The sequence below is a fragment of the Podarcis tiliguerta genome (assembly GCF_965153285.1).
Source record: "Podarcis tiliguerta genome assembly, chromosome: 2".
Classification (NCBI taxonomy): domain Eukaryota; kingdom Metazoa; phylum Chordata; class Lepidosauria; order Squamata; family Lacertidae; genus Podarcis; species Podarcis tiliguerta.
The window spans coordinates 31,257,874-31,284,586 of record NC_139535.1 but is presented as its reverse complement, the minus strand read 5'-3'; the positions used below and the strand labels follow the sequence as shown (position 1 = coordinate 31,284,586).

Sequence of the window (26,713 nt, the reverse complement as noted above, 5' to 3'; positions counted from 1 at the left end):
AGAGTTTGGATTTGATATTCCGCTTTATCACTACCCGAAGGAGTCTCAAAGTGGCTAACAGTCTCCTTTCCCTTCCTCCCCCACAACAAACACTCTGTGAGGTGAGTGGGGCTGAGAGACTTCAGAGAAGTGTGACTGGCCCAAGGTCACCCAGCAGCTGCATGTGGAGGAGCGGGGAATCGAACCCGGTTCACCAGATTACGAGTCTACCGCTCTTAACCACTACACCAAACTGGCTCTTAGAGAGAGAGAGCTATCAATGGCTACAAGCCATGACAGCTATGCTTGGCCTCCACAGTCGGGAGGCAGCTATGCTTCTGAATACCAATTGCTGGAAACTGCAGGAGGGGAGAGGGCTCTTGTGCTCATGTTCTGCTCCCTGGTTTCCCACAGGCATCTGGTTGGTCACTATGAGAACAGGATGCTGGACAAGATGAGCCTTTGTCTGATCCAGTAGGCTATTCTTATGTTCTTTTGTACCTCTGTGTTAGAGCAGTGCCAACCCCTCACTGTAATTTACTCCCATGTTTTAGACAGGGGTCAGCTGGAATCCCCTTGCTAGCAAAGCAAACAAGATGGCACCTTGACTCATTCTGAGTCCCTCAGGCTGGATCTTATGGTTCCATATTGCACTCCTAACTTTGCGTCTCTGCCGCCATTTCTCCTCATCTCCTGGTTTCAGTCAGTCATGGAGCATATGATATTGCAATGAATCTGAACTTCTGTGCTTTCAGTATCTGAAGGTGGAAGTAGCATCTTTATTCTCAGCCCAGTGGAGCACATGATTGTGAGTTTTTTTGCTCTCCCCATTATGATACTGAGAAAAGTATCAGTCTCATTATATGTGGAATATGAATAGTAATGGCAAAATTTCAAATGCCCTTGAGACCTCCCTGAAAGGTTAATACCTTTCCAAGGTGCATTTGTATTTGCACTGATGGTTTGGCCTCTGTGAGTGTTTAGTTCATGAAGGTAAAAAGGTCGAAAACATTAAATGCACAGTCGCAGAGAGATGGGTGCGTGGCACAGAGGAATTGTTTGATAACACAAGTGAGAAGAATGCTGCAAGTGAATTGGGGACTGAGGTGAAGGAGCTAATCATTGGTTGCAAATTGAATGGCATCATCTTCCCATTTCCCATCAGTCCAATAAGTATTATGGCTCAGTTTGCAGTTCATAACAGGCCTGCTGGTCAGATTTTACACATATATATTTATTTCCCCCCTTGCACAGTATCTGTCATTTGCTTTTTAGTTTCTTTGCTTTGGAGACATAATCTCCCTTTTGGGGTCTGATGAAATCCCCTGTAACATTTCCCTGCCTCTTTCATAATTGGTGAATTTGGAGGGAATTGGGGATATCTCGCAAATATTTTCAAAGCGTCAAAACTCCCAGTTTTATGAGGAAGCATTACCATGAACAGTGGCTTCTTTCTAACACCACATCTGCATCCATTGAGAACACTATGTTACCATTTTAACAGCAGAATCCTGGGCACTGTAGTTTGTTAAGCATGCTGAGACTTGTAAGGAGACCACTATTCCTAGAGCTACAATAACTAGAGTTCCCTGCAAAGTGGGATTGTCTGTTAAACCACAATAGAGAGCATAGTTCTGTGATGAGAATAGGGGTCCCAATGGCACAAGATCGAAGATGGGCTTATTGGTAGATCTTTTTGGAAGAAAATTCCAGGCATGGTGTTCAACTGTAAAATACACACACATCAATGTTTGGTCACATATTTTCATAGATGCAATTGCCAGCCTCTGGGAGTGCTGAGAGCCATCAAAAAATTGTGCTACTCTCATATTTCATAGGATAAGAGGATACCTCGTGTCAGGCTTTTGAAGATTACATCAAGTCAAACTTTTATTAGCAAAGTTGAAATTCATGTAGAATGAAAATATTTTTTTTAAAACCATACATATACATCGGCATGATACAAACAGCAACTACAATACAAACACACTTTTCTAAGCCTTAATAAACCTCCACTAACATTGATTTCAAAAAGTAACAGTATGCGCCTGGTATTCATGTCCCCGTCTTTTTTTCCCCCCCATGAAGAAATGTGTATATATGTATATATAAAAACAAATTCTATGCTTTGGCTCTGACCAATTCTGTGCAAAAGCTGAAAAATTACAGATGATCCCAAATTTGGAGACTTGAGGTGAATAGGAATGGGACTGACATGTAAACATTTAAGACTCTGAATGGCAGATTTATAGTGTAATTCTGTGTTTACTCTGAAAAAAGTTTCATGGTTGCCATGTCCTTGCTTGACTCCATCACCCCCCCATGTGTTGGAGCAAATTCTGCTGTGGGCAGCCTGTTCTGTACTTGCAGTTGGTCTAAACAATTCAGAACCCTGATCTGCAGCCACCCTGTCTCCCATTTGTGCATAGGGATGATTTGCAAATAAACCTCCAATGTCACACTTTTAACTAACCTGCACTCATCCTGCACTCCCTGAGTTTCTACCCAGGAGTTTGCATTCAATATATTATGCAGCCTCCGTCATGCAGAACAGGCTACTCACTGGAGTAATTTTACCAACAACATGTGAGTACATGATAAGAGGAGACAGGGCTTTCTTTTTAATATGATTTAATGTGGGGAGTGGGGAGGCAGATACCTGAACAGGGTTTGGTTTAAGACAGTTTACCTCCACAGGAGTCTGCACATGATTGCACGTTCAGAGGTGAAAGACTTAATATTCCAACTGAAACAAATCCTAGTCTGAGAGGGCCTGCTCTGTTGCCAAGTCAATGGAAATTTTAGGAAGATGGCAATTGGACCATTTCTGCACAACCATGGGTCCACAATAGGACTGATTTTTTCAGCTGGAACTCAGCAGAACTCAGTTCTGGCACCTCTCAAATTGGCATCATTACCATTATAAGGGAACAAGTGTTCTGGTACTTCTTTTTCTATAAACATAGCATGGGTCCACATCCTATGGAAAAGAGCTCCAAAACAAATCAAAATCCTCAAAGCAGCTGCTTTATAATCTCACGGATATTGCTAGAACTAATCTATTGTTGAAATGCTTTCCGTACAATCTTTATAAATATAATGAAACAAAGAATTAGTTATTTCTCCCTTTCCAGTAAGTAGTGGCTTATGATGTGTCATCTACTATGTTGAATTGTTTGTACAATTTGAAACCCTTAAAGCCATATCGTTTTGTAATCTTAGGCCAATTTCACATTGCAAATCACCATGAGATGCTTTTTAGATATAATTTTAATTTTTCATTTAATTTTCCAAATGTGTTATTCAGTCATATAGTGATTGGTGGTGGTCGTAGTAAGATACTGGGACCAATTTTAGCTTATATACCAGCTCTCACTAGCTGTTTCAGGCTGTGCAGAATACAATCTGGTTTACCCTGACAGTTCCAAATCTGTAGACTTGGGGTAGGAATCACATGAAGAAAAGAAGTTTCCAAGTATGGCCCATCCCTTTCACATAAGCTTTCTGAAAATCTAAGTATGCCATGTCAATTTATCAGCTCTGCATATCAAGTGGCAAATATTTAATATTACTGGAATTTTATATTTCTGAATGCAGAAAGAGGTTCAACATAACCTCTGCTTTTAAGATGATAAATCAACTCTGCTGTCATCTCAAATTTACACTTATTGTGGGGGGGAAACAACATCCCTGCTAAAATCACAGCATGTATTCTGGCTTCAACTATTAAGCTCATACTGGAAAACATTAATATTTCTTTTTCACAACTCCCTCCCTCTCTTGCTCAAGAGAATGTCCAGGAATGTTCAGGAGTTTCATGTTGTTTTAAAGAAGTCTTTAGAGCGTGTCAATGGAAAGATATTAATAGGCAGACTTGGGGGAAAAAATCTCACACTATTCATTAATATTCAGCTAACACATATTAAACAATTCAATGCAATTTTTTAAACATTTTCATTGTGCACTTTCTTTTGGCATTTTATGTTTTCTTCTAGCTTTGAGATGTGACATTAAGGTTTACACCTTCTGAAGGAAAAATTGGAATAGATAAAAGCACTCATATGATAAATGGGAAACAGAAGGGATATTGCCATAGCATCATAAAGCATTTGTAAAAAGTCTGATACATACTGCTGTTATGTGATGGTCAACAAGGTGCTCCCAGGTAACTGAATGCCTTAACAGGGCTTTTGTGTCCTGCCCCCCCAGCAGATTTTTGTACCCACATTGGGAGGTCAGCCTCGCGTTTTGAGTCCTTGAGGACTACCAAATTTCCACATCATATGGTGGGCCCTGAAGGGCATTGAATGCTTTGCATCCATCCAGCTCCTCAGTCCCTCTAAAGAAGGCACATGAGACTTTGGCTCAGATTTTTCCTCTGTGGCATTTGCACAAGGAAGGCATTGAAGCATCTGTGTATCTAGTTCAGATTTTACTACTTTCCAAAATACCACTGAAGGAATGACACAAGCTTCCTCACTCTCTGCCAGATTTTAAGTTGATAAACGATAACACACAGCCAATCTTGGTGACGCAGTCTCCTGTGGAACAGGCCAAAAGAACCACCTGTGTGAACTGTTATAAGAGCCTAAATTATCTCAGTCATCTTGGCACCAAATGCTCTAATAATCCCCCCAAAGTAACTGACTGAAGTGCTGCCAACTGGGATGCCCATTGCACTAAACTGAAGCCCTATGAAGATTCTGAGTCTGCCCTGGAGTAAGTAGAGCTAGTTTTCCATCACTATTTGTTAAATTCCATAATCACCTCAAAAGAGAACAATAGTACCATAATATTTGTACATGCTCAGAATTTATTTTTAAAAATGCATGCACCAGATTTATCAGTATGAATATGTAAATGCTTACCAAATAATATGGGGAAAGGTTGAATAACAAACTGACTATATGTTCACATAAAATGCTGAGATATCTCACCCTGGGATAATTTTTCATGCAGCAGCCTCCAATATCATTGTCATTAACCTGACCATGTGTGCATAAAACTCACTGGAATAATTCTAGTACTGGGTAACAGTTGCTCTACAAGCCCAAATAGACAACTCTGCTGGGACTAAATAATAATAATAATAATATAGAAAAGACTTTTTTCAGTAATGACATTTCCTTTGATTCAGTAGCACATAAGCTGTGCCTGCAATGAATTTTAAAATATTCCTTGGGGGATTGTGTGTGTGTGTGTGTGTGTGTGTGTGTGTAACAGGAGGGGGGGAAATTGAGTACAGCAGAAATGCTTCTCAACATCTTTTGTATGAAAAATGTACCTAATTCATATAAAACTGGACTTGACAAGAGAAACCCAGTTGATCCTCAGCTCCATGGTCCCAGAAACCATTGTGTTTTGCTGCAACCCCCCCCCCAAACAACAGCAGCAACAAAAAAATGTGTCTTGCCCCCATTCCAACAATATAAACAGAATATGTACAAAAAGGTGTGTGGGTGTACAAATATACAGCTAGGGTACTGATAAACCCAGTTTGCTTCAAAAGGCAGCACTTTGCTTAAAAGGGGTGCTAAGCAGTCGGAGAACCTATACCCCCCCTGAACCGACTGGAGCTCAATTGCTCTGAATCAATTGTGCTTTCCCCAGCCAGAAGAAAGCTGTTGCAGCTGATTTCATAAAGAAAGAGCACCAGCTAGTGGTCAAAAAGAGGAGAAAAACTTTTAATCCAATGTTTCAGGAGGTTTGGCAGAAGGTAGATCATGCTGCATTTCGAAGCCCCTGCCATCAACACGGAATACGAATTCCATAATCATTGGGGAAGTTGCCTTTCGGACATTAAATAATGTAGCATTTGGAATGCATTTATTTAGTATTCTCTCTCTCTCTCTTTACTGTGTAGGACTTTACTATAAGTAACTGTTGATTTCTCTGCCCGGAGTCTGATCCCTGTAAGTACCGGGGTTATGATAGTATTAGAAAATGGGCTTTGAAATGTTTATACAAAGGCAATGAGAAACAAAGGAAGTTCTAATTTAAAGTCCAATCCTTTTAGCTATAGTGTGCCAACAAACATTCGGAATTGAGTGGGTGAGTAGTAGAGTACATTGCACTGGGATCGTTCTGGATACAAGATGCCACACTGCTACAGTGGGTCAGTGTTAGCACACCATTTGCAAATGCAATACACTGGCACGGCATAGCATAGTGTTGCCGTGCAGCAGAGAACTGAGCACCAGGTGGGTTTAGCAGAGGCAGGGCTGGCAATGATTTGGTCAGACAGCATCCTATCTGACATTGGCCAACCCAGGGGTGAGTCATGCCAGCACAATCCTAAGCATCCAGTAATTGGTAGTCACTTTTTAAAATGCAATTGCATCTGAGAGGCAGTGCAGGAGGACTCCTGTGACCCACCATCGAAACCAAAGACGCCATAGTAAACATTTTAGTGTAAGCTGTTTGAGTGCCGTTGCAGCCACACATATCTAAAGGACTGGGTCGTAAGAAACATGGAGGGCACCAGATCCCTATATACATATATAACACTGAAGTAGCCATGGTTTTGGTCAGACTGAGTGGCATATATCTTACCAAACTGTAGGTCTGAGTCACATTTTAACTAACTGAAAACCACCGCGCCTTGAGGAAGAAGAGTCTCAAAAACCAGCTTTCGAAGTCAACCGCCTATTTCTACATAGGCCGGATGTCAAGGTCTTGAACTTTCCTGCAGCCTACGTCTGACCTGTATGATATTTGATGGCTAGTAAACGATAAATATGGTGATCTGAAATGAATTATTCATGCTAACATCTTATGCATGGAGAGGGAAGGTTGCTGTAGAACTGCCAATGCTTTCAACCGATGCTTTTTCCTTGCAGCCTGTGTAAGCGCCAATAAAAGAGCCATCTTCGTTGAACATTCTGTGGTCCCCGTCTCCATAATCCACCAAACTGTCAGCGCTTTCTGCAGTTTTGATGTCCATGTTAAGAGACCGCAGGCTCCCTTTGAGTGGCTTTTCATCGCTGTCACTATAAAAGGAGAAGCATGGATGAGAAGCACAAACAGGCATTTTCCACATAGCCACATCAAGGGAAAAGAGCAATTGGGAAAACTATTTGGAGCAAGAGCACTGTCAATTTTCGTTTGTCTCTTCCGAGATGGCCAAAGGGTTTTCTGAGCGTCATTTCTTTCTTTCTGCAAATCATGTCTCCTGTGTTCTGCAACCTTCCTAAGTGCTTGCACTTCCTGAAAAATCCCATGATGTCTTTAAATGGAAGGAGGGGAGATAGTGTCCGTGATTGTTCTTTAACCTTGAAGTCTTTTTACTTTTAAAGAAATCAGGGCAGAAAGTGTTTTTGAGAAAGGGAAAGAAAGAGAAGAACTTGAAAAAAACAAAATCAGCCAGCACAGCAAATTTAGGCGCTCGATAGCCAAGTACTCTGCCCATGTGGCTTTTTCACATCGGGAAGTATGAGCACCTGGGGTGGCTGCAGAATGCTAAGGAAATGTTTTCTGGGATGGAAAACAAAGACTCCACCCTCAACCACCACACCATGATACAGAAATGCAAAGAAATTCTAAAGTCTCCTGACTAAGTGGAAGAAAAACAAATAAGTCTCCTTTAATTACAACTAGTTTAGTTTTGGAAGCTGCTGGTTCATCCAAGTGAAAAGGAAATTAGATAGTTATTAATATGATCCAGCATAATCTACTTACATTTTAAATTTGCTTATTTTAATAACTCTGTGAACCATGGAAGCTTCTTGAGGAAAACAATCGATCAGGGAACTGGTGGCCTTCCAGATGTTGTCGGATTACAACTCCCATCATCCCTGAGCTAGGGCTCATGGAAGCTGGAGTCCAGCAACATCTGGAGGATCACAGATTTCCCATTCCTGATCTATATGATTGAATCTTTCACTTGCTTGGTTTTATTTTTCCTTGACACAAGTTCCTGGGTTACAGATATCCTTTCACTACACTCTTGTCTATATAACATTATCTACTTATAAGTTACAACCAGGTAATAAAGATTCTTAGATCACCCAAATTGGTGCAAATATTGTTGAATCGGAGGAGCAATTTCTACTCAGAAAGGAGGAAGAGAAGGGAAGAAGGAATAAATGGGAAGGTAAGTCTGACACATCCACCTTTGAGCAGAAACCAAGGAAAGGGAAGAAGATACCAATGTTGGAGGGATAATCAAGGCATGGAGGTGAACCTGATACTTTACCTGGGGACTGAAAGATACCACCTGCATGACTTGCTTACCTTTCTACTTATCTGTCCCATTAAGAAAGCATTAAAAATTAAATATACAAGGAATTATGCAGAACTTGTAAATGGTACATTATGTGGTTTTGTACCTTAGGTGGATCGTTTAGATTTAGTCAGAAACCTTTTAAATTCACCATGAGGAACAGCTGGTTTGCTGGATCAGGAAACAGTCATTACATAAGGTTGACATAGATTTTAATACATATAATAACTTGCATTGCTCATAACAGTGTGGCAAATTTCAAACAGAGACCCCATTCATTTGTTTCTGTTATGGAAGGGATTGTCCTTGTGCATAGCGGGAAATCTGCACAGCATATTTAGTGAGTTTCTCCAGCTTATAGAAAACAAGTAAGCAGTTTTGTAGAATTCTATGAATTATATAATACCAACAAGACCTGCCTATGAGATAAATGCCCCAAGCTCAGACTGCGTGGCTTTTACAAGCCACTTTTGTGTTCTTATACCAATAATTTAGGAACTTTCACCACTGTAAGTAAGCCAAGTTTGACTGCCTATGTTTTCTAACTGATGTATGGAAACATTTATGGACCTGACCTTTGGAGACTTTGTAAGCATACCATTTTTAACTTACCAAAAGTGTGGTCTGTTCTATGCTAAGGGAAGAAGAAAGTTTTGGAACTCACAAGGACATCTTTTAAAGGTCTAACAGCCTATATTTCTATGCTTTACCTTGCTACATGTTTTATGATTTTAAATCTCTGCTTGGGTTCTCTTACCAAAGAGTACTTCCCCCAAACCTGGATCTTGGCATCCAGGAAATCCTCCTTCTATACCTATTTTTTTCTTTCTTACCAACAGCAAATGCCCAATCTGGAGATAAAACCACCTTTAATATATCTAGAGATCTAGACAAGAAACAATTCACATTGAAGAACCATTCCACCAGCCATTTTCCTTCATAAAAATGTGTGTGAACTTCAGTATTCTAGATGCATTTCATGCCAATGTAGGATCTCACAAGATTTCCTCTGAAAAATGATTGCTTGTGTTATTTTTATTAAAAGACATTCCAGTTAATAGTTCAATGCAAAGAGCTATAAGCACACACTGACCTATATTCACCGAAGATTTCATCTTTTATGGATTGGCCTTCGGGATCTGGATGCAAATCTTCTTTTTCTTTCACTGTACAGAAAGAGAGATAAGACTTTCTCAGTTGTTCTCTGCAAATTCCATTTGCTCTGCTCATATGTGACATTGTGAGCAGGTATGATATGGCTGCAGAAGAAGCAGCTGGAGCCTTCCCTGGCAAACTGGGCTTGAATGCAGCACCTTTCAAATTTGGCACTAACTACAAGCTGTGATTGGGATGCGGGTGGCGCTGTGGGTTAAACCACCGAGCCTCTTGAGCTTGCCGATCAGAAGGTTGGCGGTTCGAATCCCCACGATGGGGTGAACTCCCGTTGCTCGGTCCCTGCTCCAGCCCACCTAGCAGTTTGAAAGCACATCAAAGTGCAAGTAGATAAATAGGTATCGCTCGGCGGGAAGATAAACGGCGTTTCCATGTGCTGCTCTGGTTTGCCAGAAGCGGCTTAGTCATGCTGGCCACATGACCCGGAAGCTGTACGCCGGCTCCCTCGGCCAGTAAAGCCAGATGAGCGCCGCAACCCCAGAGTCGGCCACAACTGGACCTGATGGTCAGGGGTCCCTTTACCTTTACCTTACAAGCTGTGATTGATTCTTCTCATAGACTCCCTATTGGAGTTCCCATCTTCCCTTTGGAAGCCTTACCTTGGGATAAGGGGATGGGACAACAGAGAGGAAGGCTCACTTCCAGAAATTCTGCAAGGCCTCTCAGTGGCTGGAATGGACCCACAGAGCACCATTTCTTGGAGGGGATCATGGAGCTTCTGGTAGTCTAAAAGTGCTTTGAGCATGATTTAGATGAGGTGTATTCAGTTTGGCGAGCACAAGCATGGTTTACCTGAGTATTTCCCTCCTTTGTTCCTTTTAACAAAGCAGACTGTGAGCAACAATAAAGTCAGAAGAGCAATGGCACCCATCAGTCCAATAAACCAGCCTTGCGTAGAGATTCTTTCATAAATCCCAATGGATGCTTCAAATGAGAGAAATGGGGGGAAAGTACGTACATCAGAAAAGAAGAATATCCAAATCATTATATTCTCATTTACAATAACTTAAAAGATGCATTTTAAAACTGATTCTGCATGAAACACTTTTTGCTATAGAGGAATGGATTCCATCATTCCAAGTGGGACAGAACTGAGGATCAACATTTATATTAAAGGCAAAGAAATAGTTTGCAGCACACGCAACTGATCTCTGGAATGAGAATTCCAACAAAGATTTTGATTAAAGAGATTCATGCCAAATAGGAAAGCCAATACAGATCTTAGGTAAGCATGTCATGCAAAAGCAGTTTTTGGAATAGAGACAGAGTTAAAAAGTATACAGAACACATGCAAGTGCTTAGCTAGCTGCATTTAAGATGCAAGGAGCAAGAGACCTACCCGCTGGGGATTTGGCATAGCAGCTAAAGTCTGTAGATAATACACATTCAGCATTTTAAAAATCATTTCACTTTCACCCTTCTTGGCAATGCAATGTGCGGAGCGGCATTTTAAATCTAGACTGTAATTCTCAAGCCACTCACTCTGGAGTACAAATGGAAATCGGCCAGCGCCGGACTCACCTACACTGGTACATGTGAGTTTTATGGGAGATCGAGCTTAGGGAAAGCTACAAAAGCAAGGAGACTACCCTTAACCTCTGCATAAGGCTAACTGAATGGCGTTTGAACTGGACAGAAGAGTGATTCCATTGGCGAGGCAGAACTCTGCTTGCTGCCCATACTGGAGACTTTGAGGCTCCTTAGGGTAGTGATAAAGCAGGATATCAAATCCAAACTCCTCCTCCTCCTCCTCCTCTTCTTCTTCTTCTTCTTCTTCTTCTTCTCCTCTAAGTTGTGATGTACTGCCTTCAGTGTTCCATCAGTGTTAGGGGGCAAAACAGGGAATTCTGTGGGTGGCCTTGAATCTGCCGGATCTCTTTGTTTTTCATATATGCCAATTGACTGAGCCCCTTAACTGAGCGCCTTGTGTTGTGAACCACCCTGAGGTCTATGGGTATACAAATTTATATAATAATAATAATAATAATAATAATAATAATAATAATAATACCAGTCTGACACAGTTATAATTAACTGGTCTCTTATTGGTTTCAATGTGAGGGATTTTGGTGTTTTTTTAATGCAGGCAAAAAGATGCAAGCCCTTTCCACCGTAGCAGAAGGTGAGGTGGCAGGGCTTTGGCAATGGTGGGTCATCCACTACTTAAATCTCACCCCCCCCCCCCATTCAATATAGGATTGCTCTGCTCTTCTCTTCGCTGCATCACCACCAATGGAGTAGGATGACTCTAGTCACAGATAAAACCATTTGCAAAAAAAAAAAAAAAACATTTGCAAACTTCAGCTGCCTAAAGCAAAGATGTGATAAGAATAACCACCCACAAGACAAAAGGGCATTGACTACAAAATGTCACCTCCTCTATAGTCTCGGCAATATTTCTGTATGCCTGGCCTCATACAGCTTGCCTGCTTGGGATGGACCTCATGACTCAAGGTCCTCCTGAAGAAGGAAGCAGCTCACAAATGGAACTGACTCACTGCTTGAGCTCTGGTTCCGTCAGCAGAAGCCTTTATGGCCAAGGCCCGGCCTGAAATTCCTCAACAGAGACTGGCTTGAGAATTATGAGTTGAGTGAGCGTTGCTTCTGTTGAAGTCGATGGCTGAAATCTCAATGAGATTGTTGGCAGTGGGTCTGTATTTTCCAAATGTGTTTATATAATGCTCTCTATCTGAAGCAACTTGCAATTATATTGCTAAACTTTGCTTTACAAAAATAATGGCCATATTAGAGGCCTTAGAAAATTCTCACCTCTCCCCCTGGCGTCTATTACATCTGCAGAAATGCTATTATTATCAACCCAATTCTTAGTTACTAGTCGAACTGTGTGTGCAGTTCCAGGCTCAAGTGCCTCAAGAGGCTGAGTCTTTGGGGTGGGATTTACTGCTTCAGAAATCTTCCCGACAGCTTTACCTACGAAATGTACAGAGTTAAGTAAAATATGTGAATTGGGTTAGGGCCTTGGAAGGCACAGTCACAAAATCAATACAGGTAAATATGAACATGTTTAGCTATTCCCTTCCAAGGATTAGGTAAGCGATTATGTGAACATCATCAGTGTTTCCCTTGGGGATCGTTTAGGTTTCAAATTAAAAGAATGTTGTATATATTGCAATGTATAGTGTAACACAAAATGTATGGAGAAGAAGTTAACACTGACAGTATAACCTGATGAGGTTTACATCTACCTTAGATAACATAGTAATTAAAATTTTGAACAAGACCTGCTCGTTTAGGCTATTAGGTGCTTTCCCTTAATTAGAAGTATTCTGGAGAACACTGAATATAAATGTCAGTATTTGAAATATAATAATACTTTTCTATTTCTAGGTAATCTTTATATTCACATAAATAATTTTAATATCACATAAATCATTTTTATATGATAACATTTATATTTAAATCTATATCTGTTAAGAAAGGCTGGAAAACCTTCCCCCTAACATCTGCTGCTAACTACTCTGTTCTCATTGAGCTTTGTTTCTGAGCATCACAAAACAGTATAAACAGAATCTACCTAACACAGGCATAGGCAAACTTGGCCCTCCAGATATTTTGGGACTACAACTCCCATCCCTGACCTCTGGTCTTGTTAGCTAGGGATGATGGGAGTTGTAGTCCCAAAACATCTGGAGAGCCGAGTTTGCCTATGCCTGACCTAATATGAAGCCTAAAGTCACACCTCAGTATGGATTCCTTGCATGAAAAGTGAGTTTTGTCTTCTTGATTTAACTTAAATTCCATTGAGTTTCAGGTTTAAATGTCAGTGGAATAGGGCTATTTGGTCAGATTCAATTTATCTTATGACTGGCATGTAATGAGACTTCCTAGTTTACTGTGAACAAGTGGTGTATAAGTGCAGACTCTTTGATCATTCTATTCTCACTCTTCCACTTGTGCGAGTCAGATACACAAACCAAGAAGACTTGGGTTCCCACTATGTGCAAAACAGAGATCATGGTTTGTTGCTCTTTAAAAACTCACAATCACTACTAGCCTAAAGCTGAACATGGCCATATGCTCATTAATAAAAATCTGTTAAAATACAGAATACTTTAACTGTGAAATAGGATAACTAAAATAATTGATCCATAAGACTTTTTTTTTTAATGTGTTGACCTTATCTCTACTTTCAAAATGACAGAATATGAACTGTCAGAAAGTTGCAAATGTTTCTATGTGGTTCCTTCAACTCCCAGCAGCAACCCTGAGATGTACTTTAATTAGGTAGTGGCATAATGACTTAGATTATTTTATTTATCAATCAAGGATTAGATGTGAGAAGTTGGTCCCAAACAGAGATGTAATCCTATTTAAAATGAGCCAAGAAGTGTTGACTTGCCCAAGGCAACCGCAATACATTCCCAGCAATCTAAACCCAACTAACTTCTTAAACTTCTTATTTTTTAATGTGGTTTTTACTGCATGGTCTTATAAATGGCTGTTGTAAATTGCTCTTATATATTTTATGAATATGTAGCAGTATATAAAATAAATTAGATAGCACTGATTCTTTTGCACTTTTTCTAAACAAGGACTTCAGTGGCTTAATTTGCTGGATGTAATTTATCATTCTAGGTCCCACTATGAACAAGATATTTGGTGTTTATTAAGTCACATAATATGGAGCTTGGAAACTCTTGGACTATCTGCCCGTCTGGTGCTGAAGTTATGATCATTAGTTCTGAAACTACAAAGCAAGCAAACAGAAGCTTTGAGAGATTAACACTCAGAAGACAACTGAAGGAAAAAAGAAAAGATTAAGAACACTGTGGGCATAGTCAAAGAGAGCAGAATATGATATGTTTCTCCAAGACAACAATCCATCAATTACAATCACTACTTTAATTATTATACCACCACAGAGAGAGTGAACATGTTGATCGGCACATTAACCAAAATTTGATGCGAAGGGTTTTAACATAATTAAAACTATCTAGCAGAGTAGATTTTGCTAAATGAATTCTGTAAAGTTGAAACTACATTTTCTAATCAAACCACAAATTAAGCAGCAGGTCATTACAAGTCATATTTTAATTATGTCCCCCCCCCAACTCAATGTCTAAATGGTACACTTAATAGAAATGCTGTCTAAAAGGCAACAAGGCAAAAAATAAACTCTGTTGTGTCAATTTCTGTCATAATGAATGATGCAAAACACTTGAAAATGTCAGCTCCGTGAGATTAAAAACTGAAAGGAAAAGTAGCAAGAGACTCTAATTTGTAGAATAAATATGGTGGTAATTTTACACTCGCATTCTATTTGGATATTTGACCTTTCAGATATATTTGTTGCAGGTTGGAAATTTTATCATGATAGTAATAAATCAGTGGTTAAGGCTGTGATTTAAAAGATAGCAGTGCATGGGCATCACTATGCAAAGCAACCAAGGGAAAATCAAAAGGATCACATATCTCTTTTTTAAGATCAGAACCTGCCATTCCATTATTTAGCTGTAGTGCTTATGATCTTCTGGACGGTAGCCACTAGTCAAGAACCTTATGGTTGTAGAAGAGAGTTCTCCATTGCAAATTCTGTCCTTAATACACTTCTGGCCAGGGCCAGATTTAGATTTGATGAGGCCCTAAGCTACTGAAGGTAATGGGGCCCTTTATATGTCCAGCTGTCCTTTGTCAACAACAAATTGTCGCTGTTTTTGTGTGTTGAAGATATACTATATGGTAATTTATGGACTTAATAGGTATCTAAAGCCATTTGCACATAACAAAATGTGTATTTTATCAAAGTAATTGATATAGAAATGAGCAAATCAGTGAGCAGGCTGATTTAGGGAGCAGGCTAGCAGGAAGGTCCCATTACTTACATCATAGGAGCCTACACAACACAAAACACTGTTGTTCTATGTAGGTTTTATTTTATTTTATTTTTATCTTATATTTTGGAAATGTCCATCCAGTTTTTTTTCCTTTAAATTTTTTAGGGCCCCCCAAAAGAGTGGGGCTCTAAGCTATAGCTTGTTTAGCTTATACGTAAATCTGGCACTGTTTCTGGGGCTTCATTTCCACCGAAGCCTTGCTGGCTTCCTGGCCTACAAATCATGCTGAACACTGGAATTCACCAGCTGCTTGATTGGGGAAGGGGATTTTTAAAGAGACATTCTGGAGTCCAACTGTCTGAAGTAGGCATGAAAGGGCTGAAATGGATAGTATATCTTCCCCCTATCCATCCAAGAGGGAAAGGGCGGTGGATGTTATGAGATTGGATGCCAGGGAAGCCTTGAATCTTAAAGACATCTACCAAACATCCAGGTAATTTGTCTGATTTCAGGATTGCCCTCCAGAAGACTTGTATACTGAGATTCAACCACTTGTTCTCTGGGAGGTCTTAAGCTTTGTTTAATGCAGAAGTCCACTGAGGAAGAGCTGAGCATCTATACCCTCCCAAATAAGTGAGTTATTCATTATACAATAGGCACACAATGCCTACACAAGAGAAATTATTGATAATTGGGTAGGCATTTGTAGCTAGAACAGGAAAAGAAATGGAGAAACCTGAAAAATATAAAGCAAAAACACATTGGTAAGGACATATTTATGGTCAATAAATTGAAAGGTCACTGAGCTATAGGCATTTGCTTTAGAAAACTGAAAGCGGCCAGCTTAAATGTATTTTTAATATACAGAAAGATAGAAGCAATAATAAAATAAACCAACCAACACCATTCCTCATTTTTCTGCTGTACCAAGGGAACCACATGAACCTTAAACAAAGGGAAGCACATGAACCTTAAACACCTGACTGCAATTTCAGAAGATTTCTCTCGGGTTTGGAGATTTATGAGAACTTGTGATACTGTAGGGAAAATGAGCTAAACCTTCCCCAAAGATGAGCTATTATACAATTTTCCCCATAGTATATGTGTCTGCTGTTCAACACACTTATCACAAAATGTTGGACAGCTGGTCTCTGATCAACAACTTCGCATGACAAATGGAAAGTTAAGACAGTCTTGGTGAAATTTGCCTCTAAAGAACGACTATTAAAACCGTAGTGATCTGCTGTGCAAGTAGAACTACCTCCTGGCTAACTCTGGGATATCTCATTCTGAACAAAAGATAGCTTTTGATAGTTGCTTCAGGCATTCAGAACTTTCTCCATGCAAGCTCTCTTAGCAGATACATCATTGCTATGAATATAGTATATGATCTGAGGCATTCACAGATACAGCTGCATCCAGCCAGAAACAATTGCTGTGATTGCAGCATTAGAAATAGGTGTTGCCATGATCATGAAAATTGCCACTGTGCTTGTCCCAAATAACAATTTAAGACCTCCATGCAAATGCATCTCGAGGGACAGACTGTGTACATCACGTAGAGGAAGCTCTGACTACCTGAATCTGCCTACGTGACAAAAAACTGTTAAGTCGTATTTCTTACACTCCTAGCATTCTCTAAGAACTCAAGGGACCATGTGATTTGAGGAGACCTGCTGCAGATCCCCTGGAAGGAAACAATTAAGCTGTCATTGAGGGGGAAGAGAAATGGGTATTGAATTCCTCCCCACTCCTAGCTCCCAGGTGCCTCACAGGCTAGGTTAATCTGCATTACATGGGAGGAAGAGGAGAGATGGAGTACCAGGACACTGAGCAAGTTCAAGGACAGCAAGCTTTAAAGGAGTACACTGTGACATAGAGAGGTGCAGCCCTACTAGGCTAAGAATTCCAACCTCCTTGCTTGCTTGACATTAAGGGTGATCCTAGGTGCCTTAGGTACACTAATCAGTGAACTGAGTGAAAATTAATATTCCTAGGTGAGATTGGGGGGGTATCTGGTTGGTATTCAACCAACAGGAGAACCTGGCTAACAGTTGGATTTGTACATTGTCTGTTGTACCTTGTTGGGTGGGGTGATTGGTAGAAAATTGTGAATATTCTCCACTCTGGAGTGTGATGCTGATGTTAGGGGGTAGGGGTTGCACATAGTCATTGGGTGACTGATTGATTGACTGACTGAGGATGGTAGTTGTGGACACATGGAGTGTATGTGATAGGCTAATTGCACGCTATATGTGAATGTGTCATCATTATGCTCTTCTTTCCCTCTGATCTTCTGTTCTGTATTTCTTCTTACATAGGAACCAATCTTGAATCAGTGCCTGGACACAGTGGAGGGCTGGGTGAGGACCAATAAGCTGAAGGTGAATTCTGATAAGACTGAGGAGCTGTGAGCAGGTGGTTCCCTTGTCAGGAAAGTTGACAAACTATTGATGAGGTTGCAGAACTGACCTGCAGAACAAATAGCTCAGATGTCTCAAGCATGCGAAGTGGAAAACATTTAACTGTGCATTCCTATTCAGGTCTACTCAGCAATAAGTCCCTCTGACTTCAGTGGGACTTAATATTGTAGAGTAAGGATCATAACATGCCAGGTCTGGCTGGCAGACGCAGGCAATATCATTTGTAAAACGGGGTGGAGTATAATTGACCAGACATTCAAAGAAGCCATTCATGCTGTGTGTTTAATTTATCTTAACACGAGGAACCTTGGTAAGAGTCCCATAGACTTGATTTGTAGTCTAAATGGGTTGTGCCACTTATAAGTCAGAGTCTATTAAATGCAAGAAAGTGCAAGAAAATATTTGACTTTCCCCTGTCAACACTGCTATAGCATATTATCCACACTGATAAGCTCAGGCATCTTCTTCTTATCTCATTCCCTTTGGCAAATTGGTGTGCCAATCTCACTTAATTGTACCAATTAATATCTAGTTGGTTTTCAGTAACAGGACTAGAGTTGTGGACTGGTCAAGCCATTATTCTGATTGTTTTTTAGATGAGTGAGATGGGTAATTGTATTAGCAGGGGTTTGGTTATCAGATCAACAAGTGAACCACTGAATATAACTAATGAAGGAGTGATTGAAGAATTCAAAACTGATTTATTTATTTTTACTCTGGGCCACATCTATGGTAAAAATAGTGGTCTGCCTGCAGCAAGCATTGTATTAAACAAGACACAGGTTTATACCTGGTGTCTGCAGTCTGACCCAAAGTTAGGTGGTGCACGTTAGCTCTTTGAATTCAGCATTGAGCTAACTTGGAACAAATTTATCAAGTTTGCTAATGCCCATTGATTAACTGAATGTTTAGACTGCACTCCAATTGTTCAGCCTGCAATTGCTTCATACTGCATATGGATGGGCAAATCTGACAACTGTGGTTTCTCGCAGTATCCCATTTTTTAAGTCTTCAGTTCTCCACATTTCAACATCACTTTGTGATTTTTTAAAAAGGGATCTCTTGAAAATTTATCATTATTTCAATGTGAATTCCTTCTAATACACACATTTTCCTGTGTACTTTTCCCCCTTAATATTCACATTTCTGGAAACCAGTTTCCCCTAATACAGTGATGGCCAAACTTGGTCCTCCAGCTGTTTTTGGGTTACAACTCCCATCATCCCTAGCTAATAGTACCAGTGGCCGGGGATGATGGGAATTGTAGTCCCAAAACAGCTGGAAGGCCAAGTGTGGCCAACACTGCCCTAATATAATGCACGGCTGTCTCTTAATTTCAACAATATAATACAATTTGATGCACACTTCCCCCCACCCAGCATTTGCATTTTTGTATGCATTTCTTGACTTCAGAGAAGTATGAATTTTGAAGGATGGTCGTGTTTCATTAAGTGTGCATTAGACAGGTTCACCTTTAAGGTGAACTGAATGTCTCCTCACCTCTAAATGTTTGAGATACCATTCTCTCTCATTCCAGGAGACAGTGGAATGCAAAATTCAGATATTCAATCCCTTAAAGCCCAGGTCTTTCTAAATGTGAAGGCTCACAAATTGAATAAAATGCAAATTCATTTCTTCAGAGAATTATCACAGGAAGCAATTTTGTAAATACTTCAGAATGGTAATGGTGAAACGGTAACAAAATGGTAATGTTGTCATATCCTTAAACGACATTCAGAGCTCTGTTGCTCTTTGAAGCCTTAAATGTTAGCTGTATCCGAGAATTGGGTGAAAAGCAGGAAAAAAAGTCATTGGCATTAAACCCACAGAATTTTAATGCAAAAACATCAAATGGAAATTCAGCACCACTCTATTTGTAACTTACTGCCTTCGCTTACTGTTACTGCCTCCTCTGTGATTGGTTTCCCACAGCCTTGTACAGTACAGGCTCTTGCATAGAACTTGTACTTTGTACTGATGCTCAGATTGGAGAGCCTGAAGTTGAATGATGATGGGTTAGTAATATTGATTTCATGCAAGGGCCCAATGTCATCAGTTTCATTAACTGGAAAAAGAAGAAGCAAAGAATAGTAGTCAGTCAGACACCATCATCTGGAAGGAGACTGACTTGTTAAAAGCATGCCTCATGGACCAGGTCTCTGATCCATGAACACTGAGCTAAACAGGCACTTAAATCTCTATGAACACATTATGAAATACATAGCTTTCATGACATGTTGATCGATTTCCATAAATGGGGGGAGGGGGGAATATCTAGTACAGTTTTCATTCTGAGTATCACAAAAAAACTGTGGAAAAATAGCACTGCCTTAGAAGCTATGTAGGGGACGCGGGTGGCGCTGTGGGTTAAAGCCTCAGTGCCTAGGGCTTGCCGATCGAAAGGTCGGCGGTTCGAATCCCCGCGGCGGGGTGCGCTCCCGCTGTTCGGTCCCAGCGCCTGCCAACCTAGCAGTTCGAAAGCACCCCTGGGTGCAAGTAGATAAATAGGGACCGCTTACTAGCGGGAAGGTAAACGGCGTTTCCGTGTGCGGCTCTGGCTCGCCAGAGCAGCGATGTCACGCTGGCCACGTGACCCGGAAGTGTCTCCGGACAGCGCTGGCCCCCGGCCTCTTGAGTGAGATGGGCGCACAACCCTAGAGTCTGTCAAGACTGGCCAGTGCGGGCAGGGGTACCTTTACCTTTACCTTAGAAGCTATGTGGCAATGAAGAATGGCTATGGGGCTCAGAAGAAACTGCTGGGGCTGCTGCTGCTGCCACCTTCCATGTGATTCAGTTGCCTCACTCTGCCTAGCGGTAGGGCCAGCTCTGCTCAGTTAAAAATGCAATAGCTCCAGATATGATTTTTGCGCAAGCCCCCCTTCATAGCCTCAGCCTCCTAGCTATTCCAGAAAATAAAGGTGGTGCTTGAGTTGTGGGATAAAGCCAGAAGGTCCTTAATGAAACGCAGAAGCTCCATTCCTTGAGTCCTCCCAATTGTATGCCCAATAAATACAGAGAGATAAATCACAAACTAAACAACTCTGTATGTAGTTTACAGAAAGGAACAAAGTGCCATTCTAAGGTTGAAGCTGACATATTTGGTGGAGCATTGAATTGCCAGTGTGTAGTTCCTTTTTGGGCTGTCCAGGAGAAGATTCATGAAAGAAAGATTGAAATCCAGGTATCTCATTGTCGGAGTTCCATTGGGACCACACCAGCACAAGTATGCACATAGAAGGTTTCTCTCATGGACTTTCTTCAGGAATATTTGGACTGCTTGGCTTTGAGATACTGAATTGTGTGAGTCATTATTATTTTGGAATTGTATATATTATATAAGATTTCACGTAATAGAAGGTGCTGAAATGCTGTAAATTATTGTTAATAGGTTTTTAAAAACTACATACAGAGTTGTTTAGTTTGTGATTCCTCCCACTTGTAGCCAAATCATGCTCTGTTCCCTCTGTAGCTTTCAAAAAACCAGGATTAATGAGAATGATGCAAAAGAAAGGAGCTTGGGCCCCCCTCTGTTTTTTGAGCACTGGATAACAACAGTATGTCTCCAAAATTTGCTTGTTATTAAGCTCTACATCCAACCGCACCATTCACGTACTTACTTATCTGGTACTGCAAAATATATCCAGTGACAATGCCATTTGGTTTCTTCGGTGGTCCCCATGATAGTGTTACAGAGTCTTTATCTAAGTTTAGTATCTTTAGAAAGTGTGGCTTTTCTGGTACTGGAAAACACAACAAAAAAAAACACATTATGCACTTTCTTCGTATTAGATCACTCCATTTGATCTTGGATAAGCTTACAGCATCTTTCCATTTGGTTCTTCCCCCTCCTTTATTAAACACACTGCACCACTTGAAACACCTTAAGTAAAGTTTCAGAGCCGACTTGTTTTCCTTAGGCATGCCATCCTCCATTACACAGCCAAATAGATCCTTTAAAATCTATTTTACCATATTTGACCCAAGAACTTGAACTCAGAGGGGACCCCAGATACTGACAATGAACTCCCAAGGACTACATAACCATACCCACAGTGCAGGGAAGTGTGTTTGTGCAACTTCCCCCGGATGGAGACGCAAAAGCCAGGAAATGTGAAAAAAGAGAGTGTGACTCATTCCACCAGCAATTTTGATTCTCTGAAGCTACTCACGTGGGCCATCTAGACAGATGCATGCCCATTATGCTCTTAAGAGATTTCCAAGGCAGGAGAATGACACCAAACATATTCCCATGAAAGACAATGGTAATAATTGTGTGAGGCCCAATGAATGCACAATTGCAGTGATTATTTATGTAAAGCTGGTAATCATTCATCCACATTCATTCACGTCCAGCTGGGTGCAGGAAGCAGACTATAAACAAAATCTGGTCGTAGAAACACATAAGTAGCAATTGAAAGATGCTAATGCCATAGTTCTGGCTGCGAGAATACTCAGACATGGGGAAAACAGCTAGCACACCACACACAGCTGAAGCAAGAGAAAATAGAGTTAGGAACATTGACTACTGTTTCCCTTCCCCTCCTTCATTTACCTCCCTCGGGGGTCTGGAATTTGTATGTGTTGCTTTCTGGTCCAGCTCCTTTAGAATTAAAAGCCAAAACAGTTAAGAGGTATTCACTGAAAGGCTCCAGGCCAGGAATCATTCCATCGTTTCGGTCTGCGTTAAATGTCAAGAAGCGTTTCTCCTGGCGATGGCTTTTTCCATCTAAACGGCTTCGTATTTTCCACCAGCTGACCTGTAGTGGGAAGATCCAACTGAACATTTGAGGCAGGGGACAACAAGCAGGACCCTTACATAGCCTACCAAAAATAAAACCCTTAGAAGGGGATCTGAAACGTAGAGTAAGGGAGGGAGAGGGTAGTGTGGATAACCATAATCACCTTGTAGCCCCGGAGGTGGCCACGAACTCTGTCCTTGGGAATGGTAGACCAGATGGCTTTAGCGAGAGTACTGTTGATAGCATGGACAATCACATTGGAAGGAGCCGCTTCTGGAACTGGGAAATGCAGGAAGGTGACAGGGTTGTGTTAATTGTTGTGCTCAGAATCATATATTTTGAAGTTGTGCCAGCATGCATGATGAGTTTAAAAGGATGGCCAGCTAACTAACTCTCTTGGTGGGCCACTTAGAGAAGCGAGTGAGAGTTAATGAACCAGAGTTTTGCACGCTACTCCTTTAAAATGCCCTGGTAAGATCTTCCTCATTTGCAACTGGGGAGGAAGGCACTTCTCTGTCTTGGCACTTTGACACCCAGGTACTGACCTGAGTTTAAAATGATGGTTCTGGATTACTCAAAAGCCACGTACTTTTAGGTCCCATCAAATCCCTCCTACAGGCAAGCTGTTTGTGATATTTAGATGTTATCATATTCAAACTAAGCCTCCATCTGTGTCTTGTGCACCGAAGCCTGCAGTCTTATGCACACTTATCTAGGAATAGGCTCAGCTTGAACTTGGCAGGGCTTTCTTCTGAATAAATATGCACACAATTGTGCTATATGAGCTATCAGTGGGGCCTACAACAAAATGTTGCAGTGTGGAGGGCTTCTGCTCAGTCACTGCCATATTCCATGATATTGTGTTCTTTTGCTCTCAGTTTTCCATTTCTTCAAACAGTTCGTCAGCATTCTGTGCCCACTGAGCTGGTTCTGTCCACCTTCGGCTATTTTTTTGGGGGGGTGGGATTCCCTGCCTGAAGTACCCTCCCCCATACCACATTTTTCTTGTACTTCTGCAAAATCACTCCAAGCCTGTTGAATAGTGCAAATACTGCTTTTTTGGCTACATAAGGATAGTCACTCATATTAGTATGTAGCCAAGGTGAGGAACCTCAAGCCTGCTAGTCTAATTAGACCACCCAGCTTCTCTATTTGGCCCTCAAAGCTGCTTTGGGCATCACATATGATGTCAAGTATAGGGCATGTAAAGACACAACTTTGCTTTGGCAAAGGACCACCTGCAAAGCCTTGTACACAGCACAATGCCCCGAGAGCCCTGATAACCAGCTGATAATCTGTGCCTGCAAGACTCACGAGAGACCCTTTGAAGCCCCAATGATCAGCTGGTTGTCAGGGCTGCAAACACTATGCAGGGTTCTCTGCAAGCCCCAATGATCATCCTGGGTTGCCACACACAGTATGGTTTAATTCCAAAGAGTGTGTGAGAAAATGGGCCACCTGATGCCAGGTGATAGGTGAGTGGCACCCACTTGTCAAACCACAGGACCTGCTGCTAGCCTGCTGGCCAAATCCAATTGCCCAGCTCCAGGGCATAGGATATTTCTCTACGGGTGAGCCAACAAATGCCAGATATGAGAGGTAGAGTTCCAGAGTCAGAGCTTCCACACACATTAATTGCTGTATGAATGTTGGATGTGATCCCTGAATTGCAGAGGGTTGACTCGATGATCCTTATGGTCTCTTCTAACTCTACAATTCTATGATTCAATGAATATACATCCGGGTGCCATCCGGCACAGCCTGAATATATATATATTTCATACTTCTGCAACCAATTCCAAAAAATGGGGATGGGTGGAGGAAAATGTTCAGAAAATAGGCTCCACCATTTTTAGCTTGACCATTATTTTTCCTAACAGCAAAAATAAATATATTTTTACAAGGGTTGGCATTTTTTCTCCTTTAGTGAAAGCTCAGATTTTCAGATTCTAAAATGTGCCTGCAGGCTGTGACAAGTTCCCTCTGAGTACAATCTCGGGGGTCTTCTGCGTAACCACCCCTACCATGGGAGCATTTTAGCAGGCCTTCTTGAATAATTATTCTTCCTGGCTGAACTAAGAAGTCTCAGTACCTGCATAAATGCGAACGTAAGATTTTAAACAATTCGGTAACGTATTGCTGTCTGCATCTCAATCACTTGCTGCCACATGCTAAAAGATTGTGCATATTTCAGTCACATCAAGGACTTTGAGGTATCCTGTCCCAAATGCCTACTGTGGGGTTTCCTCTTTTTGTAGTCTTAAGCCTTAAATCCTTAAAAGCTAGGTATTTGGTTGGTTTGCTTTTTTGAAGTGAGCCTATTTTTTTTTTTAAAAAAGGCTATTCTGCTTGCAGAAGTATTTGATTCCTAGTACTGCAGCAGGGGGCTTATAATCTCCCAAGTATATATATATATCCATTCTCTAAACAAGATAAGAGAGAAAAAATTGCAGTGTAACAGCAGCAAGGCTTTTGGAAAGACTGTTGTCCAATTTTCTCAACAGGGGAGCAGAGGTTCTCAGTCTTCCATATTTTACACAAGAAACAATTGCTTTGTGTTATTACTGTACACTCACAGTTATTTTATTAGGGTTATGACTTCCTGTGCACTTATATTAAAATTCTGTACAGTGGTTTATGACAGTGGTGCCTGCAGTGGGAGGGAAGGAAAGAGGATGTAGAAATCATAGACTAATGTAATAACAGAATATAACTCTGGGATATTGAGATGGGAAATGGGTATTTTATGTCTTGCAAGTTCCAAGTGAACAATATTGATTAGGCAGGGATAAATGTCTGTTGGAGGTTTAAAATCTAAACTAAGCCACTTCTTTTTAAATATTAAATTGTAAAGTCTCGGCAGGAACATATACAGATATTTATATGTGACTGCAATTTGGCTGGAAGGTGTCGTTTAGGTGTAAAGGGCAGCAAATTTGGTTGTATCCTTGTAAATTTATTAACTGTGCTATCCTGTGCATGTCTTTTCAGAAGTAAATCTGAGTTCAGTGGGGACATACCCCCAGGTAAATGTGTGTAGATGTCAAACAGATAAATGACTTTTATAACACATCTGAAGGCTTCAGGTAAGTTTTCAATGGCTGATATTTTATTGTGACTTAACATTTTGTTGGGATTCAACCAGAGTGGCTGGGGCAACCCAGTAAGATTCAAAGATGGATGACATATAAATATTTATCATCATCATCATTATCACTATCATCATAATTAAAGAAACTATCAATATGCTTGAGACACATTTAGGATGTGCTTTCGCAATATAATTTTGGGAGGAAGATGCTTACTTTTTGTAAAGTTTTTGTGGGGGGATCTAGCCACATGGACAAATCTTCACAAGAAAGCTTAGGATGATAACTGAGAAAAGTTACCATGTGAAGCTTTCTACCTCTCAAAAATGACTGTGACAATTTACCTTCCTTGAATGAGCCCCTTAAAGTCAGAATTAATTACATAATAACAAATGTTTAGGATTCTGTTACTGAAGTAACAGAAGCATTGTGTTACATACTATCACAAAATGGGGTTATCATGAAAGACAAACAACTGACCACATTTTTCTGCATTTCATTTGAAAATTGTGCTTTAGGTTGCTTCCCCCCTCCCTGCCAAATGTTGGGAAGCAAAAAGCTTCTGTATCTCCACATTTTTCAGCCTTCTGTCTTTTTAATAATTTAACTCCCAACTCTTAACTCTAAGCTCGTTCACCCTTCAGCTTGAAAATCACCCACAGACCATTCTTTGTATAAAGATTTTTTTCCCCATTACTTACTGTCTTCGCTTGAATAGCCAGTTATTATACTGGGCTCAGGGCCAGACCCAAAGCTATTCACTGCCTGAACTTTGATATCGTAAGGTACAAAGGTGGGAGTGTTCTTCAATACCAAGAAATGTTTTTTCACTGTTTCTTCATCCCATTCAACATTATCCTGTTGTTTCCAGTTCACTTTGTACTCCAGCCCTGGTCCATTCTGCTCCATGGGCTTCAGTGGCTGCAAAGGAAGAAGAAAAGGAATCAGGTACTGTTGTTGTTGTACTGGCTTACAGGAAACACTCTTTCATGAAACAGTTGGCTATATAATTCAGAAGTGCATCACAAAGATTGCTTTAAGTAAGGCAAACATCACAAAGATAGGCTTAAGGTATGTGAAGGACAGAACGTTATGGCTTTTTAAAAGCCAGCAAGAGAGGGAAACAGATGGCTTGAAAGCACATTGATTATTAAATCATATACTTTAATGTTGGAGGCATTACCTCTCAATTTGCAGTACATTTTACCATGTCAATCAACTCACATAAAAATGTGTCATTTGTACTGTGGTTACACTATGACAGTTCTTTCAAAAAAAAATTCCATTGCAGATT

The 26,713-nt window shown here is 40.7% G+C and overlaps 1 protein-coding gene and 1 long non-coding RNA gene across 8 annotated transcripts in view; one reads left to right on the top strand and one right to left on the bottom strand.

Moving 5' to 3' along the window:
- Positions 1 to 26,713, top strand: part of LOC310671185 — a 917,602-nt gene that overhangs the window by 394,942 nt on the left and 495,947 nt on the right. The gene's annotated exons all lie outside the window — the stretch shown is intronic.
- The window catches only part of CHL1 (cell adhesion molecule L1 like), a 206,213-nt gene continuing 181,342 nt past the window's right edge, over positions 1,843 to 26,713 (bottom strand). For 4 of the 7 annotated variants that reach the window (XM_083424698.1, XM_083424696.1, XM_083424699.1 and 1 more), the window contains 9 exons: positions 26,121 to 26,340; positions 22,494 to 22,609; positions 22,144 to 22,348; positions 21,209 to 21,331; positions 19,477 to 19,656; positions 12,143 to 12,304; positions 10,166 to 10,297; positions 9,294 to 9,366; positions 1,843 to 6,968 (listed from right to left, as the gene is read on the bottom strand). In XM_083424698.1, coding sequence (XP_083280824.1) covers positions 6,752 to 6,968; positions 9,294 to 9,366; positions 10,166 to 10,297; positions 12,143 to 12,304; positions 19,477 to 19,656; positions 21,209 to 21,331; positions 22,144 to 22,348; positions 22,494 to 22,609; positions 26,121 to 26,340 — 1,428 coding nt within the window. In that variant the 3' untranslated portion in view covers positions 1,843 to 6,751. The remainder of the gene's footprint in view (positions 6,969 to 9,293; positions 9,367 to 10,165; positions 10,298 to 12,142; positions 12,305 to 19,476; positions 19,657 to 21,208; positions 21,332 to 22,143; positions 22,349 to 22,493; positions 22,610 to 26,120; positions 26,341 to 26,713) is intronic. The other 3 variants (XM_083424702.1, XM_083424700.1, XM_083424701.1) reach the window with 1 other exon arrangement.